The sequence below is a fragment of the Acomys minous genome (assembly GCF_964271855.1).
Source record: "Acomys minous genome assembly, chromosome: 4".
NCBI lineage: Eukaryota > Metazoa > Chordata > Mammalia > Rodentia > Muridae > Acomys > Acomys minous.
In genome coordinates, this window is record NC_140486.1 from 107,119,730 (window position 1) to 107,140,427 (window position 20,698).

The window sequence follows — 20,698 nt, forward strand, 5'->3', positions numbered from 1 at the left end:
AAGAATTCACCTTTTGCCATCGTTAAGATATTTTTTGATGCCTCCCTCCAGCCAAACAGATGCATGGCCTAGTAATTAGATTTCTATTTATTACATTATAATTTAAATGCCTATTGACAGAGCACGGGAGTCCCCTGAAAGCTGGAAATGTGGAGAAAGTCTTAATTAAGGGATGTGTGTATATACTTGTAGAATGTCATGAAAGGTTAGGAGAAATCAAGGACCTTTTTAATTACATGGTCCCTTTGTGCTTAATAAAAATATACATGCCGATAAGATGATTAAGACAGTCTAGTCACAAACATCACTGAGCCTTTCCCACACGCTAAGTATTTGTGCTCTGGAGATCCATAGTGTGTATCCCCAGACTCTCCATATAGTGAAAGAGCTAGACACCTTCCTGAATTGTAAAACAGAGACAACCTTGAGAAACACAGGATCAGGACTGTGACTGAAGTGCCTGGAAATACAAAGATACATAAAACAGCATCCTTTTCTATGGGGAATTTTTCTTTAATAAAAGAATTCATGTTTTCTTCCACATGCTTGAGACTAAAATGGATAAAACTTTCAATAAGGAAATGTTTAACCAATTTGGCATTTCAAGTCTCCAATTTGAAAAGTTCTTCAAGTCTTTGTCCAAATGTCACCTTTCTGTAGCAGGTCTTCCTTGATCCCTGTCTTTAAAAACTACAACCTGCCTCTTAGTACTTCATGTCCTTGGCCAGTAGTTTTAATTTTCTTTGCTTTCCAAAAGCCCATATAATGATTTGTTTGCTGTCTTGTCTTATCTTGCTAGGAAGTAAGCTTGGTTTGACCAAAATGTGACATCTGATTCATTTACCAATGTTCCCCCAGCTCATCTTTTTTTTTTTTTTTCGAGACAGGGTTTCTCTGTGTAGCCTTGGCTGTCCTGGACTCACTTTGTAGACCAGGCTGGCCTCGAACTCACAGCGATCTTGCCTGCCTCTGCCTCCCAAGTTCTGGGATTAAAGGCATGCGCCACCACCGCCCAGTCTAGCTCATCTATTTTAGTACTGAAAATCTTGTAATTTTTCATGGGATACCTTGTCTGATGCTAGCATTTTATATTCTTACTTCCTTTGTCTAATTGTTGACTGAACTATCCTTTGAAAGGTAAAGACCCAATGCCTTTCAAACTCAAAGATATTAAACATCTTAGAGTTACAGTCTCTGACTTCATCATCTTTTCATAACATCTCAGGAGGAGCCATCTGGTCCTACGGCGCAATAATAAAGTTACTTACATAGCACACCAATTAATAGTAGCTCTATTGCTGTATCTAAAATTAATAACAACAACAACAACAAAAACTAACAAAAGTCACCCACTTGCTTCTTTATTTAACTTTATATTGCATAAAATTGTACTGCTACCCAAAAGAAAAGCCTTTCATTTTCTGTTTTGTCCCATTGCTCAGTCTCCCTCCACCATCTCACTTCTCCTACCTACCCTATGCAGTACAGTCAAGGCTTTCTTAAATATTGATCAAGTGGCACTAGTGCTCAAGTTAATCAGTTAGCATATAAGTTCCATTCCTTAGATCATTTTCCACATGGAATACCTCAGTTCCTACTCTTTCAGTCCTTCATGGGTAAATGCCTTGCTTGTTTCCTACTTACATCCTGGCTGTCTTTCCTAGTGTATAGGCTGTGCCTTCAGTGATTGCATGAGTCAGAATTAACATCTATTGCCTTCATGTGTATGTGTCTATGGGGTATACTGTGTAGTGGTTATAAACATGTTTTCATTTTGGTCCCAAGTGTGGGATGTGAAACAGACTGTAGGTTTGTAAAAGAGTAAAGCCTACGTGTGTGTGTGTGTGTGTGTGTGTGCACCTATATGCATATAGTAGGGGTACATGTGTATTTGTCTATGTGTATATACTGTATAGGGATACATGTGTGTGTGTCTACATGTATATAGTATGTATAGGTACATGGTGTGTATGTGGATATAGTGTGTAGAGGTACATGTGTATTTATCTGTGTCTGTGTGTTATAGTTGTTAAAGGTATGCTTTCCACTTCCTAGTGACTTTTAGAACACAAAAACTCAAGCCTAACCCAACACTGTAACTCTAGTGTGATTCCATTTAGTAAGGTGCCTCTTATCAGTTGGGAAAGTGAGGGATTACCATTTCTTAAGTGTGTCTTTTAAAGGTGCCTTTCACACTGCCTTAAATGAGAAACTAGTATGACATAAACCTGCTGAATGCCTATGTTAACTGGAGTCTAAGTGCAGTTGCACAAACAAATTGACTATTTAGAATTAAAAAGAAGTGTCTTCTGTTCAGGAAACAATACCTAAATTCACAGAGTCATGAAGCCCTGTTGGAACAATAGTGTAGGAGAGCATTTTGTGTCACTCAGAGCTCCACCCTGATCCCTCCTAAGGCAGCCTCTGCATAGTAGTAGTTAACACGAATGTGCAAGGCAGTGTGTGGCATAGTGGTAGTTAACACGAATGTGCAAGGCAGTGTGTGGCATAGTGGAGGTTAACACGAATGTGCAAGGCAGTGTGTGGCATAGTGGAGGTTAACACAAATGTGCAAGGCAGTGTGTGGCATAGTGGAGGTTAACACGAATGTGCAAGGCAGTGTGTCACATAGTGGAGGTTAACACGAATGTGCAAGGCAGTGTGTGGCATAGTGGAGGTTAACACGAATGTGCAAGGCAGTGTGTCACATAGTGGAGGTTAACACGAATGTGCAAGGCAGTGTGTTACATAGTGGAGGTTAACACGAATATGCAAGGCAGTGTGTCACATAGTGGAGGTTAACACGAATGTGCAAGGCAGTGTGTCACATAGTGGAGATTAACACGAATGTGCAAGGCAGTGTGTGGCATAGTGGTAGTTAACACGAATGTGCAAGGCAGTGTGTGGCATAGTGGAGGTTAACACGAATGTGCAAGGCAGTGTGTTACATAGTGGAGGTTAACACGAATATGCAAGGCAGTGTGTCACATAGTGGAGGTTAACATGAATATGCAAGGCAGTGTGTTACATAGTGGAGGTTAACATGAATATGCAAGGCAGTGTGTCGCATAGTGGAGATTAACACGAATGTGCAAGGCAGTGTGTCACATAGTGGAGGTTAACACGAATGTGCAAGGCAGTGTGTCACATAGTGGAGATTAACACAAATGTGCAAGGCAGTGTGTGGCATAGTGGAGGTTAACACGAATGTGCAAGGCAGCGTGTCTACAGCTACTGATAGATTTCCTCATCTTTTCCACACAGAAAAACAATGTGGTCAGTAACATTAAAATTTCCATTTTACACTTGAGTTGACAGAACTTTATAGGAACAGAGATCATCACACAGGTAATTGGAGGAGCAGTGGGAATTTTTTATTATTTTTTTTTAAGTCCAGTCAGTCTTACTTAGACTTCAAAGTTTTTTAAGAAGAGATTAAAAGCAATTGTATCATAAAGTCTAATCTATTTATAAGAAACTTTAGTTCAAAATTCCTGTGAATAAGCCAACCCAGGAGACCAGAATTAATTAAGAATTGCCTGCTTATGAATCATAAACTGCCAGAGTGCAGTGTCCAGTCTTTGATTTCATTCTGTAGTCTCAGAAGATCTAGCAGGTTTTGAGATCAGGTCACACTGACTGCAGACACTGAGTTTTCAAGTTCTGAGGACAGCTAGGCCCACAGATACCAAGCTACATCAGATTTGTTTCCATTCCTCCTTTCTTCCAGTAAGGATTTGTTGCCCTGCTGTGAGAAACCATGCAAGGAGATCACATCTGGCTGTCAGAAACTCATAACCTTCCTGAAGATTTTTATATCTGGGGACTGAGCCAGGCAGGGGACCAAGGAGCAGGCTCGGTGAGGGAAACTGACAGGTCTCCACTTCCAGTTGAGTTGACTACGGTCTGGTCTAAACTGTCTACCAGTACGTCTCTGACAATGCTAGTACTGGAAACTTGAAGCAATTCCAAGTCAACATCAGCCTTCCTGTATTACCCCAGTGCCTTCCCAAGTGATCCTAACTCCCAAGAGGCATTTTATCATTGACCCATCCAAGCTCATTTAACTCCCAAGTTGCCCTATAGTTAAGTGTGGACACACAGCTGGGCACAATCAGCATGCAGCCGTATGTGGTGATGCACACATAAAATCATAGATTCTGAGAGACAGATGCCAGAGGATGATGAGTTTAAGACCAGCCTGGACAATAGAGAGAGATTTGATCTTCCAATACAAAAAGGAGAAGAAAAGTAATAGTAGTAGTAATAATAATAATAATAATAATAATAATAATAATAATAATAATAATAAAAAGAGTGGAGGTAATATGCAGGCATCTGTTTTGTTTATATCACTAAGCACAAGTGGAGTGTGCCACTCCTTAAAATTTATATGCCACACACAGAGATAATTTTCATGATTCTGTTGTTACTTGATGTGAATTTAAAGGCTAAAGAAAAAAAATACAGAATTCTCTATGACCTAGTAATTCTAAACACTAGGTTTAACTACAACCTTTTATAGGACTGTCCAGGAAGTTATAGATGTTTTTCTACACACAACATTTAAAACTTTACATCATTTTAATCCTCTGCTTTATGTAATACCCCTCTCTATTAAACTGTATTATTTCAATATCTATGTAATGTTATTCTTACATTACCTTTAGGATAAACATTCTCAACTAAGCCTAATAATGTGTCCTTTAATATTGTGAAATTTGGAAACCTTTCACCAATTAGAAGTAAGTTTTGCAAAAACACAAGTTTGTACAAATGATTTATCTGTAGCAGGTAACTCCAATAAAATTTTGGTGTGATTTTTTGGTTTGCCTATATGAATCTCAGGATTGTGGTTCTACCACATCATAAAATATTTTAACTTCATTATGACATTTTCTAAAACACGATTATGGAAATATTATCACCCTACTCCCAAACCACACCTCTCTTTAAGTCTTTTAATTTGCTATCAAAATTAAAATTAATTTTAAAGCTGCATTTACAGGTGTAATTTTCATTTTTTGCGTGAGGTGACTGATTGCCTTTAGAGCGCTACAAATGGCCAGAGTTCTTTCCTGTTTAAGACTCTCAGTTTGAGATCACACTTAAAAGAGTCAATGCTTCAAATAATTTTCCAGAGTAAGAACAATGTGGCAACTAATAATGGAAGTCACACAGCTAAATTCCCCTTCAAGAAGCTCTTCAAGGGTGTCCCTGGGGCTATACTAAGCTACCTTAGAGAGTTTAGACCTAGGAAGTGTATTCGAAATTGAAACAGAATTTATAATTAGCCTATAAAATTTCATATCAGCCTCATGTTTATTACTGCTGGGAATTTCTTTGCATTCACTATAATGTTGTTTGTAATCATCCATTGATGCTCATTCAAGGTCCTACATCCCAGTCCCATTCTATTGACTTGGATGATTTGATTACTTTGAATCAGGTATTTTGTGTGTTTGTTGGTGTTTTGAATCCTTTATTTCAAGACTCAGGAAACGAGTGGAATGAATCTTGTATTCGAAAATAGCCTTGGATTTTTGTATATGAGAGCACATCAGATGAGGAAAAACTGAAAAGCAGCACTTACTGTTAAAGCCACACAGCAATGATTTCATTGAAGGGGAAGAGAAATATCTAACCAGCATTGTCCTGAAACATCCTATTTGTATACTTTGTGACACCGTGTAGAGCGGGTATCTTTATCGACTCTTGGATCTAAGCCCCTTCTGAAAGTGCAACAAAATACAAGAAAGGAAACTTCAATGGGATAAAACTCAGATAGATATGGGCTCTGACATAAACAATACAATCTCAGTGATGAAACTGATTCGGCAGAGTCTAGTGATGCCTTCAACAGCTGCAGCTCCAGGACATAACCAAATGTCAGGTTAAAAATATCTATCTCGTGCAGACACCCACAGCCAGACATTAGACGGAGCTCAAGGGATCCTATGGAAGAGGAGGAGGAAGAACTGTAGGAGCCAGAGGGGTCAAGGACACCAGGAGAACCTGCCCACAGAATCCACTAACCTGGACTCATAGGGGCTCACAGCGACTGCACCAACGATTAGGGTGCCCGCAGGCGTCTGACCTAGACCCTTCACATGTATGTTTTGTTTAGGTACCTTGGTCTTCCTGTCGGACTCCTAACAGTGAGAGCAAAGGCTGTCTCAGACGCTATTGCCTGCTTTGGGGGACCCTTTTCTTCCTACAGGTTTTTCCATCCAGACTTAATATAAGAGGAGATGCCTAGTCTTATTGCAACTTGACATGCCGTGTTTGGTTGATATCCCTGAGAGGCCGGCCCATTTCTGAATGGGAGAGAGAGTTGGGTAATTATATTATAATAAAAAAATAAAAGGACTAATAAAAAAAAAAGAAAAATCTGATAATTGGGGTCTGCTTAAAGTTCTAACCACATTCTCTGTTCAGTCTGTGAACAAAAATGTTCCTGTTAATTCTGATACTTACACATCTGTGAAATGGGAGGAGAAATGAAGCTTTTGCCTCTACATATTAGTATTTGCAAATAAAACGTTTTCTATGTAAAGCTTTAAGCTAACTGAGCAATACAGTTCACAAAAGATTTGGATATAAAGCATTGTAAAGATAATAATCCCCTTAAGCCAGTAGGAGAAATAAAAATGATTTACTCTGGGAATCTGACTATATTGTTGAGCCATTTATCTAAGTAGGCTATTTGCATATCAGAGAAAGTAGAGGCCCTACGTGTTTATTTTCATTTTCATCACAGCCTCAAGCTATATAATACATTTGATTTCTGGCTTACCTGATGTTTCATAGCTACTAGTTCAGAAATCTGCCTCTAAGAACACATATTTGAACTAAACTATGGAAAGTAGGAAGCCTCAAGCCAGATTTTTTCAGATAATTATTATGTAAATAGTACAGTAAAAACTGAAAAACCCAAAGTTTTGTGTTGGGTAAATGAATCTTATCTTTTCATTTGGGGAGCTATGCTTTCAAAATATGGATATTTAAATTCATAGTTACAGCACAATTTGCCACCTTTCAAATATTTGATGTCCTTCTCTGTATTTATGAGTGCTTAACATTTCAGGATGTCTAAACAATGTAACTGTAGCAGACAATTAAGCCTTACATCATCAAGTCCTCTGGTTTGGGTTAAACATAAGCTAATGTCGGAGATAAAATAAAAATTCACAAGGTTAATTTAGAACAGCCCCATGTTCTGGGCATTGATGAACAAAAGCCAGATTCATGAATAATCTTGCTCTATTTATATTTCTCATGAATAAAGTATAATATTTATGAAGATTCCATTACAAATCTTCATAAGTATATGTTTTTAACATGCTCTGGCTAAGCATATGCTGGAGGACAAATAGTTCTGAATTTGGGAAGATCTAAAATATGTTTATAAATTGTATGGCCTGGTATTTAGTTCTATGGCATAGGTGAAACATAGTAAAATTCTGTACCCATTACGAACCCTATAGATAAGCTAATGACAGTTTCACCATCCACAACTTCCTTAAGAAATTTAAGAACTTCCCAGGTGCTATTTAATAAGTTGAAAACAGTAAAGAAAGGAGAATACTCAAAAGTATGTCCATGTTTTGAACTTGTCTGTGCACATGAAAACAAGCAAGCATAGGCTAGGGATTTCTGTCCTGCAAAGTCACAGCAGGTTAGACGGGGCGCCCATGTTGCCTTCTTTGAGACCGAGTCATTGTAAAGACATTAGGAAATACTAGTCACATCGGGATCTGTTCATCTCCTCCTGGAGGATGACAGAGGGTTCCAGCTTCATCTCATTGCAAAAGGGACACTGACAGCCCTACTGCAGCTCTCCGCATTCACAAGGCAGAAATATAGAGACACTCTCATAGAGACGAAAGGGCAAAGGAGCAATCCCCAATCCCACAGCAGCTAAACCTCGTTTCACCTATAAACCATTAAAAGGCCTTCTGGAGCATGGGCAAAGGAAGCCTTGAGGGGGAATCTAAGGAAACATAGCTCAAGACCAGGCTAGACACTCAGACTCTTCTTAATCAGAATTAAGAGTTTCTGATCTAGACCTGAACTATGGTAAGAGAAGGAGATACCTAGGGCTCAGCAGTGGGGACAGCACACCATGATCCTAGCAGAGAGGCCCCTGATTCCAGAAATTCTGCTTCCTGGAGTCTCACTCACTACACTCTCTTGTACCTTTTACAAAGGTTGTATGCAAAGATGCTCAAATGGTCAAAGCACTGTCAGTGGACGGCAAAAGGGTCTGTGCTCCGAGAAAAGAGAAACAACGTGTGACTAACATACACAGGATTGTAAAAGAGAAGCCACCTCCCAACTGCAGAAAAACTGTGCATCAAAAACACAGAAAGTTACCTGTCTTCTGAAGTAATTAGACAGTAACTGGCATAACTTTTTATTGAAAAATTTGCATTACCGTGAATGAAATCCGTCCCCAACAGGTATGCAGTAAAGGTCTAATAAAACAGCAAACCTTGAATACGTATGAGAAGCTTACCCCTATCTTAATCCTAACCCCAAATATTGTACAAAAAGACTCCAATATACTGATGAATTTTATTTTTCGTGAATGATTCTTAAGGCAACTACACTATAGCTAAAATGAATGATTCTGTTTGTAGGACTTTAGTGGTTATCAGTTCCTACTGAAAAGGCAGTAGCTCCTCCAGACTGAGCTAAAGATGCTTCTCTGAAGGAATCAGAATGAGCTTAGAAAACAAAACTCTTCATAGGGCTCTGTCACCTCAAGATCACCAGAAAGGATAGTTGGATGTTAAGTGCCTGGCTTAATTGAGCACAGGTCCCTGTTTCTAAGGGTAGATGGATCATGCTAGAAGTGATAGATAGTGGACCTTTTCCCATTCACAAGGGACTCAGCCTCTTCAATTGAACACCTCAATTGAAATCAATTTTCAAACTGATTTATAAGTACAAGGAAAACCATTCAGTCTTGGTATCTTTAAGACTTGTAAATTTGGAATTCTTAAATCTTCAAGCACCCAGGCACAGTGGTGCACACCTTTAATCCCAGCTCTTTGGGAGGCAGACAGGCAGGTCTCTGTGAGTCTGAGGCCAGCCTGGTCTAGAAAGCAAGTGTGGGATAACCAAGGCTACACAGAGAAACCCTGTCTCAGGGGGGAAAACCTTCAAGCTTATTGAAGTCAGAGACCATACACTCATTACCACCTGATTTTGCCTGTTCCTCTTTTATATTCTTCCACAATGTGCTGATCTGTCCAATAATGAACAACTACATAACTCTCCTTTTGTCCTTGGGTCATATTTGTTAAAAAAAGAAACATTTTCTTAGAGGTATGTTTAATATTTAAGCAAAAGTGAAATAATCATCATAAATGTGTAAGAGTTCTTATCAGGTATCTTGCCATTGTAGCTTGTGAAAACATGAGGGCACAATCTAACCCTGTATGAAGTCTTTCTACTACGAATAATGGAGCATAATTTTTTAGATATCCATCTTTCATTTTAAAGTGTCTTATAAGCTTAGTGTTGTATGGTGATTATGCATTCTCTCTATGCACTACCCATGACAAAATCTAAGTTCAGAGAGTGTGTGAATTGCCAAGGTCAGAAGTATACGGAATGTATAACTAGAGCTAGAATCCATATTTTATTTTATTTCCCAGTCTCAGTGTCTTCTACAATACTGTTACAACTGGCTGCCTATAATAATGCGCACTGGGCATTTTCAATACTAATAGAAAAAAAGATTATGGTCTCTGAAACTTTCATATGTTATGGTTGTTGATCATTTATACCCTTGATACTGACTTCTTTTAAAACAAGGAACACCTTGAAGTTCTTTCTTCTTTTCTGTGACTGAAATGAAATCATGTCCAGTGGCAACACACTCTCTGTAAATATTAGCCACAAGCAAATAGGCAAGGAAGTGTCACTGAAAAGCACAGTGTGTCACTGCTTACCCACCTCCCTCTCTCACCACAGAGAGGAAAAAAGTGACCTCCACTGACATTGGAAAAGCAACCTGGCTTACAAAGCAATGCTTTCAGATATGAGTGTCTTTCACAATCCATTTACTGTCTGTAACTGGCTGTAGTGTTACTAACCTTTAAAAACTGCTCCCATGCCCTTCAGTGACAATTATGTAAATATGTTCTAATGATTTTTAACTAGCTTTAAAGTATTGTGCCCACCTTAAAAGAATTAATTTGGAGATGTATATCTAAGAGAACTAAGTTTTTAAGAGAAGACAAAAAACATATATAGAGGACTATTTCAAAATAAGTGAATAATAACACATATCCTCCTTGGACTCTGTGGGATTTTAATTCACTACCGTGAAGCTTAAGAACTTCCATTTTTCATGCCTGGCATTCCTCCAAAATTCTGACCAGTAATGACTATATGTGAGTAATGGCTTGTACACCTTGAAATGATGGCTTATTCCTCCTGAAAATTTGTCATTCTTAGTTATGAACTATGGGAGACCCTTGAAACAGATCTACGGCCATGAGCTAGAACTGCTTTCCCAAGGGTCTGTCTACATAATTAGCTCCTGTTGTTGTGTGGGGTTTGCTGTAAGGAGTGCTTTCTGGGTCTGGGGAACTGATTACTAATCATTGTTGTGTCCACTGTTTTAACTAGTCACTTCACTGCTGTTTCTGGAATTTAGCAGGGACGTGCTCATCCTTAGATGTGCACTTCTGTGAGAAGAAAAAAAAATGCTCCAGTTGACCCAATATTAAGACATGATAAAGCAATTAAACTATAGATAATAATGTTGTCACTACAGTTTCTTCTCTTCAAGATGACATGTGGCTGTCTTCGAGGCACTGAAAACACTTAACTAAAACCAAATCATCACTTCCAGTCTATACATCCTTGAAATAGTTACTGTGTCTTTGTTGACTGCTTAGAGTATCCACTCTCCTTGCTAGCTTCCATGTTGTAATCAAAGTGAATCCAAAATGCTAATTTCTTAGGCTTTGTAAAAATTTGTCAGTGTGGCAGGCTCAAGTTGTTAACATAGCATTGATTTAACTACAGGTCTCTCTCTCTCTCTCTCTCTCTCTCTCTCTCTCTCTCTCTCTCTCCTTTTTCTTTCTCCTTCCTTCCTTCCTTCCTTCCTTCTCTCCCACCTATCTTTTTATCTCCCCCTTCTCTTTAATTTTCCTTCTTTTCCTACCCATCTCCTACCCTTGGAAACTATAAGAAGCTATGGAAATTGCTTGTCGCCACAGGGAGGTGCCAGAACCAAAGCCCCTGGGATCCTGACCAAAACAACATAAGCAAGAGAATCTAAGAAGCACCAGGACACTCTTTAATCAGCCCACTGTGCCTACACAGTGCAAACAGAATGCCCAATGCTGCGCTGACCTCTTTATACACAACAGTTAATGAGGAGATTTTTCCTCTTCTTTTATTTTTTTTTTTATAGCTCTTTACTCTAAAGAAGCAGTATATTGAGGCTACTGTGAGTCCTTAAGCTTTGTATTCAGTAAAGAAGAGCTTCACTGGCCAAGTTCCCATGATGTAATGCAGACTTCTCCAGGAATAAATATCTTGTACGTGATAGGAAAGGGTAGAGGCTCCTACAGAGATTTCATAACCAGAGGTTGGGGTAGAAGAGAAACTATTTACTGTTCCACTCTGGACTTGTCCCCTCAGCTATAGATATGCCTGGACAGACAGATTGTCAGCTGCAGCTTGCCTCAAAATCTGATTCTGCAAAAATGAAGATCATAAATTTTTCCTCTGATAAGGTTAAGAGAGAGCATGAACATGGTACATTTCTTTCTGTACAATGACTTCCAATTTTTTTTAAATTCATAGACCTTTTCCTTCTAAGCTTTTAAAATCTTATTATTTCAAAAGAGAAATCTTTTTCAATTAGGCGATTATATAACAAAGGCTTAGCACGCTATGTGTGGGGCATACCTTACGTACATAGATCCTGCCCCATTCTTTTGACTCACACTATTAGCAATAAAATCAAGGCACAAACTGGACTATGATAACTCTTTAAAGTGTTTTTTTTTTTCTAATAGCACACTGAAATTTTATTTGCTTATAGGCACTGAGGTTATTCTTTATATTGGGTAAAGATCACTGTCATTTTACTCAGAGAAAACTAGTGGATTCTGTGGTAAAGCAATTTTTAGTAAACAACACTCTGGAACTGTCTGTGAAGTGGTGTATGTTCTGTCAGTGACCCTTGGCTTCACTGCTAACCTGTGCCCTGTACGTTGTCATCAGAAACAAGAAACAGGGGTGTTACCTTCACAGAAAGGAGCCTTATGCCAGGTCTGGAAAAGTCCCATTGTCGCTTCGCAGTCACATTGGCAAAACCAAAGCCACTCTTCAGTGTCTTCACCACTTTGCAAGCTGTCAAAATCCTCGTCATTTTTGAAGATGCTTTGTGACTAAAATTAAATCACAAATATCTCATGAGATTTTTGTTATCCTGTTGGTTTGTAATTAATGTGGAAGAAAGCTGCGTGGGAGACAGGCTGAAGGCTGACTGCACAGCGATCTTTGACTTCCCATTCATTCTGCCATTAAATGTCCTCTCTGCAGCCCCTCCCCATTCTAGCCCCTCCCCTTCTTAGCCCCTCCTCCCAAGCTGATGTCCTGAGATGTTCCAATGGACAAGTAGTACAAATTGCAACACCACAAACGCCGCCTTCTCCTGTGGAAATAATGTTACTGCTGTAGCAAGCCAGGCATCAAAGGAGCTGCTTATACAGCTGGATAAGATGACCAAGGCGTGGTAAACAGCCTTAGGTGTACTCCTTCCTCAAAGCCCAGTACCTTTCTAATAATGCAAAAAAAGATCAAACCCTTTCCTGTGTTGTGAGTGATGCTAGATTCGACTCAGAAGATATTTGGATTTCAAGAAAGCAGAAACCTGGAAGCTTTCTGCTTGGAAAAAGATGATGGAATTACTTGGGAAGAGGGTCACTAATGAAGTCATGTGCCATGATTGCCCTACTTATTGTAACATCATTCCACCTTCCAGATCTTAAAGCTGTCAACGACACTAATCGAAACACAACTGGAGCGAAGTGCCCTGCTAAGTGCCTCTAATTCTCTCAAGCCTGTAAAATGTGGATGGAACACTGGGAGACAATCCATTATAAACATTAATCTTAAGTATTCACCTAAGATCATCCAAGACTTGGGCAGTCATGTTTTGACCTAAGTAAAAATCACTCAGTTCATCCTTTAGCCACAAGTAAAAACAGGGAGTCACAGGGTCCCTTTGGCTGGCAGGGTGCCTCACTTAAGCCGAGGTCTACAAAGAGCAGAAAGGGCCACAGCATCATGCTCAGACAGCCTTGAAGGCCAAGAAACGAAAGCAGTCAAGACTTATTCATTGGGATTTCCACAATGAAGGTGATGACACAATGACATGGTAATTTCACCGACATGGTATCAATGCTGGAATGGGGAATGTGAGTCCGTAAATAAATAAGTATCAAAACAGAGTTTAAATCCTGTCTTTATGTGTAAACATCCTCTGGGGTCAAATTTTGGGGGGGAAATGATTACATATTCTAAACTCAAGGTGGAAAAATCCATACATTAGGACTCCATAACTACCTTCAAGATTGAAAAAATGGATAAAATGCTGAGTGCCTTTGGGATGTAGTGCTTAAGTAGACTAGAACTACCAAACATCATGGCATGAGGGAGGGAACTTACATTTGGGCAGGTCAAAGGGGTGGGGCTTAGGACATGATAGGTAGGGAACAGGAAAGTCGGGCAACAAGATTTTAAAAGAATAGTACACGCTCATCAAAGACAGTCTTCAAGATATTTTGAATATTTTTATTGCATTGCTGTGATCCTTTCCTCACCTCAGCTGCCTACATTCTGCTGAAGGGGTGTGCAGAATCCATCATGGACACAGATTATGGGAATTGTCTTAGGAAAGTTGTTCCTTATGAGTGGGGCCATTTGTCTGGAAAAGTAAAACTATTTTTATACAGACTTGCCCTCCTTTATTCATCACTTACCATAGCTGTCTACAGCTTCGCTATTTTCTTCATATAATCCCACGCAGAGAAATAAAATCAAGACACTTCTCACGTTTGGGGTAATCATTAGAAACATTCTAGTATCTCTGAATTAAATGTTTAAAAGGCATTTTATTCTTTCCCATAAATTGAAATGGAAAGTCTTGACCTTCCTGACTGGGGGGGATGGCTCAATGGATAAAGTGTTTGCTGTGCACACCTAGGTTCAGATCCCCAAAACACATCTAAAGCAGGGCAGGACAGCTTCCATCTGCAATCCCACTGTTCCGAAGGTGAGATGGAAGGCAGAGCCGTGAGAGTCCTAGGAAGCTCATGGATCAGCTACGTTGGCATACATGGTGAAAACAGCAAGAAAGCCTGTCTCAGATTAGGTGGAGGTGAGTGCGTGAGATCATCTTCTGACCTCTGTTAATGCACTGTGGCATACACATACCTGTACTCATACACAGGAACACACACATACAAACAAATAAGAGTATATGTGTAATATATACATTGACTAATACAAAAACTTATCATCTCTTTCTTTAAAAAAAAAATAGCAGCATTCAGTCTTCCAAAGTATTTCAGTTTAGAAATTTGCAATTGAGGTATCTGTTATTGTAATAGTATTATAATGAATACTATGATAAATTTTGTTTAATTTTTATATTTTAAAAAATTTGAAAAATAAATGTTTTACCCCAAAATATAACCGCAGCCAATGGTTTTGTATATTTTCTTCTTATATCTCTTTCTGTCTATGTAAATTTCATAGCTTCAAACTGTAAAAACCTCAGTGAACTTGAATAGTGTTTTCTGAAGTAAAATCATATCAAAACCATGTTTATTATTGTTATAAAATCCTTTATAAGCCTTAACTTGAAAAGGCTGCAATGCTTCCACTTTTATTGTTTCTTATTACTGTTGCACTGCATATTAACATTGCCATTTTGATCAACATTGCTAAGTTTCATTCCAAAAGAATGTGTCCATCTACCTACCAATTACAACTGAAGTGTCCCAATGCACGTGACCACTACCCTCACTGCAATCGTCCCCATCTTTCCTTCAATGTAGTAAAGAGGACTTGGTATCACTTAACATGTAGGTTATCACTGAGACTGAGCACAGCTCTTCACACAACCTTTATTTCCATTAATCCAGTCATGGTAAACATTTCAAAACGAGGCCACATAGAACAACCCTGACTGCCACTGTATATACATTGAGTGTGTAGTTTCTTTGTCTGTCAAAAGAGGAGGGCTCCTACCAACTGGAAAAGTTGAGAACTATTCATTGTGGAAAACAAAGGCCAAAGGTTTAGAATAAATAATGGTATTGCAGTCCCTCTTCAAGGGTGCAGAAACTACCAAATGTGAATTCTTGAAGCATGGCTGGCCAGGTAAGGATCAGAAACAATTCTAAGAAAGTGAACAACCAACCTACACAGCAAGCATGCAATAGAAGCTTGGGGGAAATGAATGAATGAATGAATGAATGAATGAAGTTATATATACTGAGTTCCTGGGTGATCTGTGATGATTATTTAAGCCGTAGCCAACTAAGTTTTGTCAACAAATCCAGGAGGAAATAAAGATGCCTAGGAATCGGGGGGGGGGGGGGGGGGGAAGTACTATCTTTAGAAAAGAAAACAATTTAAGTTAGAAGCAAGACATGGCCAGAAGGCAAAAAGAACTCAGAGTAAAGGAAGTGCAAAAACTCCCTGAAGAAAGCCCCATTCTGTGCTAAGGGGGGATGTATGCAAGTGTGACGTGATGAAGTTCAAGTCCGGGGTTTTATTAGCCAAAGAACATAACAGGAACACTGTCACGCTGAGGATGTGGACAAGGCAGGCTACACTTTGAAAGAAGATGAGGCATATCCCCACATAGCAGCACATATTTCCTATGCTCCAAAGTGAGAGCACACTGATAGAAGCTTTCCTCAAGTTTGAATAGGAAGGTTTCAACTGTCTTGATAGCTTACTAACATGTCAGATGTTGGTAATGACAATGGACAGATATTAAGTGATTTGAGGAAAGATTTTTTATGATAACCAGTGTCTTTGGAAACTCAATCAAGTAAGACATGTCCATTAAGATCCCATTGACATTTTGAGGGCTAGAAAGTAAGGAACCGATTATGATTAATGTGTTCATCAATTTAACATTTGATAACTTAAATGTTGAAGTTATATAAAAGAAGTTGAAAAATGAACCAGGAGAAGAGACCTTGTAAAACTGGTTTCACTCAATAAAATCCCAAGGTACATGTGATTTATAGCCTATGATAATAAAAAAAAAAAAGCAGTCACTTATAAACCCCCAACTATTGGAAAACACCTTTAAAGAGAATAAGTTCACGAGTATGCACAGCATATATTTTTAATCAACAACAGTGAGTTGTGTTCAAACATTGTTGCTAGTTGAAATAAAAAGATCAGCTGCAATCTACCTTAATACAAGCGTATCACATATATTCTAGGCTGACGTTGGGCGCACATACAATTTGCAGAGAACGTACAGAAGTAGGCTGTTGCCAGTGAGTTAGCCAAGTATGTCGAGGACAAGTGAATTGAAAAGAGAGTAGACAATTGCTTAGAAAGTTGATTCAGAATCCAAGTGACCTTGGAAAAATGAAGACACAGTCAAACATAAACACAGTGAAGTGAAAACCCAAGTGGGGTCAGATGTAAGTCAGTCCAAAAGCTGGAGAAAAATTCTGCAAAGAAAAGCTGTGGAGGATTGATTTTTTTTTTTTTGAAAGAAGGCATATATACTGTTAATACTGAATAGCAAGAGGTCCTAAGTTAGTCATAGCTGACTATGCTTACATAAAGCATCCTTAGAGAACAGAAGCTAGCATAGAAACAGAAAAGAAACTGAACCTATATTAGAAAATTAAATTTTGAATAAAAATGTAAAAAGTACTACTTTGATAGTGACTATTAAAATTTTAAATCATGACATGTAGTATTGATGATCAAATACAAAAGGAAAGTATTCAGTAACAAATTTAAAAGATCTCACATAAGAAGCTAAGGCACTGGTTTATGATTACAATATTTTAGCAGATTACATACATTCATATAAAGATATATATATGTATAAATACATATTCAAGTAAACTCATTTTAATACTTCCAGTCGTGAATAATGTTGAGCAATTTGCCATTTATTCTCCTCGTTAGGCACCTGCATGACTTCTCCGTCCAGCTTAGAAGCAGTTCCTGGTTATCAACTGCTGTTCCTGTCTCCTGGCTAACAGTGTGTCTTGGCATTGTAAGGGGTTTGTCTAACAGCACCCTGACAAATGAGGAAGCTAGGACCAGAACTCAGCTCCTAGCCAGCGTCCATCCTCTTCCTGCATGTTGGTCATACTTGGGAACAGCAGGTGTGACAGGGTAGAGTGAGTTAGAGAGAATGAGTGGGCTGGGCAAGATCCAGTGACAGAGGCATGCCTGAGAGTGGAGGTGCAGAGAACAGATTTCAGAGCTCGGAGGCATTCACACCAGTGAGGGAGTGAAGGAATTGTGACTTTACTTCTGGTAGTACATTTAAATTTAAATTTTAAAAAGATATGAAAATAGTAGTAGAATTATCCTAGCAATCTTCTTTTTTTTAATTCAGATCAGGTAAGTCAGACTGAGACTTGGCCAGACTTATCTGAAATAGCAAATCATGTTTTCACAGTTTCTATCATATGCATTACTGCTTGTGATTCCTCATTCCAGAGCCACTCAATCAGAGTAGCTTGACGTCATTGGCTCTTCATAATTGTTTGGAAATAAGATCTAGAATAACTCAGAAAGTATTTATTAAGAAATGCCAGTATATCAACAAATGAAATTTAATAAAAATAAATTACTTAGATTTTTTTAAAAAAAAGAAAGGCCAGTATATCAAACAACATATATGAGAAAACAGGATTAGTTTTATCTATAAATGATTCCAAGGAAGGTGAAAATATATAAGGGCTTCAGCTACATTCTTAGAAGGCAAAAAGTCTAAATTATATAGTTTTAAATAGCTATTAAAAAAAACTTTAAAATCATTTCTCTGATTTTTTGTTGGTTTATGTATATAAAAAAACTGGCATCTAGGTAAATATATAGTCATCTCATTATTCGTGAGTTACTTAGTACTGAATAAGGCTTTAGTAAAAGCATTTAGTTTAGTTTTTAAGAGTTCCAAATAATTGCCACATTTTAAACAAAAATAATTTTGTGAATGATAAAGCAATTAGACTAAATGCTAATAACTACGTCAGTCAAGTTAAGCTTGGTCAAAGCATTTTTTTAAAACTTGACCTAAACATGCTTACAGTGTAAATTTCACAGAGTACAATGACTAAATCACTGGGTATGTGCTCATTCTAACTAGTAAAATATTTCTACGAAAATGTAAAAAAAAGAAAAAAAGAAAAACGAATTCATCAGCAGCCTTCTTTGCACAAAGATTATTATTGCCAAAAACCTCCCATCTTATAATGTGCTGAACAGAACAAACTGCTCTGATGAACTTGTTTTTTCAACTTGTCAAGAGTAAACACAAATGATTTTGCAAGACTCGAAAGAGCAACCTTCACCAGGAGAAGAGGTGGTAACTCGGGTCATGTGCCAGGACAGTACTGGACCCTTTTAAATTAAACATGTGTGATGATCACAGTTTAGAAGTTTGTTGTGTAATGGCCTTGAAGGCGCCGACCCAGTGAAGCAAGAGAGGGACATTTACTTTAGAATGACGTTGAGGACTTTTTTTTAAAACAGGTCATCTACGCAGATTTCTAATCCACTCCCTTCAACGGGACATTTGATAAATTAAATCTGACACCATCTGTGGCCTCCTACTTTCAGGGGAATTTGCTCTAGGAAGATGTGTTTCAGCTTCTCGGAAACTGGATGAATGCTTTCACACAAACTTTAAGTTCCACTGTTCTAAAATGTTATTGCAACTCACCAGCAAAGGAACGCACAATTATTTCTCCCTCCAGTCTTGTAGGTTGTGGATGGCATTATTATAAGGCATGAGTGTTGCTATTGCTGTTGTGGAGGTGGTGGTGGTTGTGGCTGTGGTAGAGGTGATGGTGGTGGTGGTGGCGGTGGTGGCGGTGGTGGCGGTGGTGGTAGTGGTGCTACTGCTGTTTATAAGGACTAACTTTTCTTTTTTGAGGAAATAGATTCTCCGAAAGGAAAAAGAAAACAAGACAGAGAGGAAGGACAGCAAAAGGAAACGGAAAGAGAAGCCAACATGCTGATTTTTGAATTCTAACTGCTAACAATTGGTCAAAGAACCAACCCCCTTGGGTCTCAAATTCCTGATATGGCTTCGAGGGTTGGAAGATTCAGTGTGCTTTTCTGGCGTTGTCTTTTCAATGTCGTTCAACCTTAACCTGTGCTTGTCTTCATTAAGCTCATTCACATCTCAAGAAGGAAATATATATTCCCTTCAATTGCTCATGAATTAGAAAATAAAGAATGTTTGAATTTCAGGAAATTCAAAAGCAAATGAATCATTTTTTAAAAGTTAAAAACTATGAAAAGATTTGAAAACATTGTGTTTGAAAGTTAACTGACTAACTAAGCATTTGGGGATATGCCTATAAACTCTCAACACTTGGGAGATGGGAAGGCCACGGCTTCAAGGCCAGTCTCTGCTACCTAAGAAGTTTAAGGCTAGCCTGGGCTGTATTGGACTTTTTCTCAAAAAAGAAAAATAAATTTAATTCATTGTGGTGAGATGCTGAGGTTGAACGACTATTCTAGGATTGGTTAGACATGTCTTAAAGAGCAGGAGACATGATATGGTCAAAGTCTAACTAGTATTGTGTTAGTCTAGAAGGCACATTAATGTGTCACTTGGAAAAAGAAAAGCTTTTCAAATGTGAGTGACAATTGTACTAACGATGGTGAGTGCATTCTCCAAATCATTAAATATTCTGGCTCAACAAGTCACTTGCCTATGTCTGGTTTTCTGCTGCTGCCTAATCAACTTACTTTTAGTTGATTGACTCGGCAACATTTCTCTTGTTACAATCCATATACATTTAAAGGTGAGTGAAGGGCCTTTAGGGGAATGGACTTGTTATACAAGAATGCAGAGGCCCAGGGTTACAATGTTGTCACTCTCAGAGAAACGGAGGACTCTGTAAGAAATGAATCCAGTTCATCTCCAAATCCTCAACACATACAACTGTACATCCTGCAGACAGATTGACCCAGACAAACCTTTATAGGAAACAAAAATACTTTAAATAAAGTCTTTTGTTGACACTTAATCGTTTTCTGGTTTTCCTCTCCAGAGGGTAAGGCTAGAACACTGCCCAGGCAGTTTCCAGGACTGGGATTTTGATTCACAAGTGAATCTAAACACCCCAAGTGCTCTTTGAATATAACACAAAAGATTTGTTGTTTCTTAGGTTGTTTTTATTTTTTTTTAAGTCCATTTTCATTTCCTTTGTAGTATCCAAAGTAAGGGAAATACATTGGCTTATTGGGAAGCTGCAGCCCAACTTGTCTTGATAAGAGAAAACTAAAATGTTATGGTGATCTGAGAAATAAGGGTGCAGATACGGAAATAAGAACATTTAATATCTCAAAATTAAGTTGTGAATTGTCTACCTGTACAAACTGCCTTTGTGGCTGCTTCACTTTGAGGCCAGAATAAGTACCATGAACG

The 20,698-nt window shown here is 38.4% G+C and overlaps 1 protein-coding gene across 1 annotated transcript in view; it reads right to left on the bottom strand.

Moving 5' to 3' along the window:
- The window catches only part of CPS1 (carbamoyl-phosphate synthase 1), a 111,658-nt gene extending 99,137 nt beyond the window's left edge, over positions 1-12,521 (bottom strand). Inside the window, exon 1 of the mRNA XM_084778981.1 lies at positions 12,278-12,521. Coding sequence (XP_084635107.1) covers positions 12,278-12,403 — 126 coding nt within the window. The 5' untranslated portion in view covers positions 12,404-12,521. The remainder of the gene's footprint in view (positions 1-12,277) is intronic.
- Positions 12,522-20,698: the final 8,177 nt, after the last annotated feature.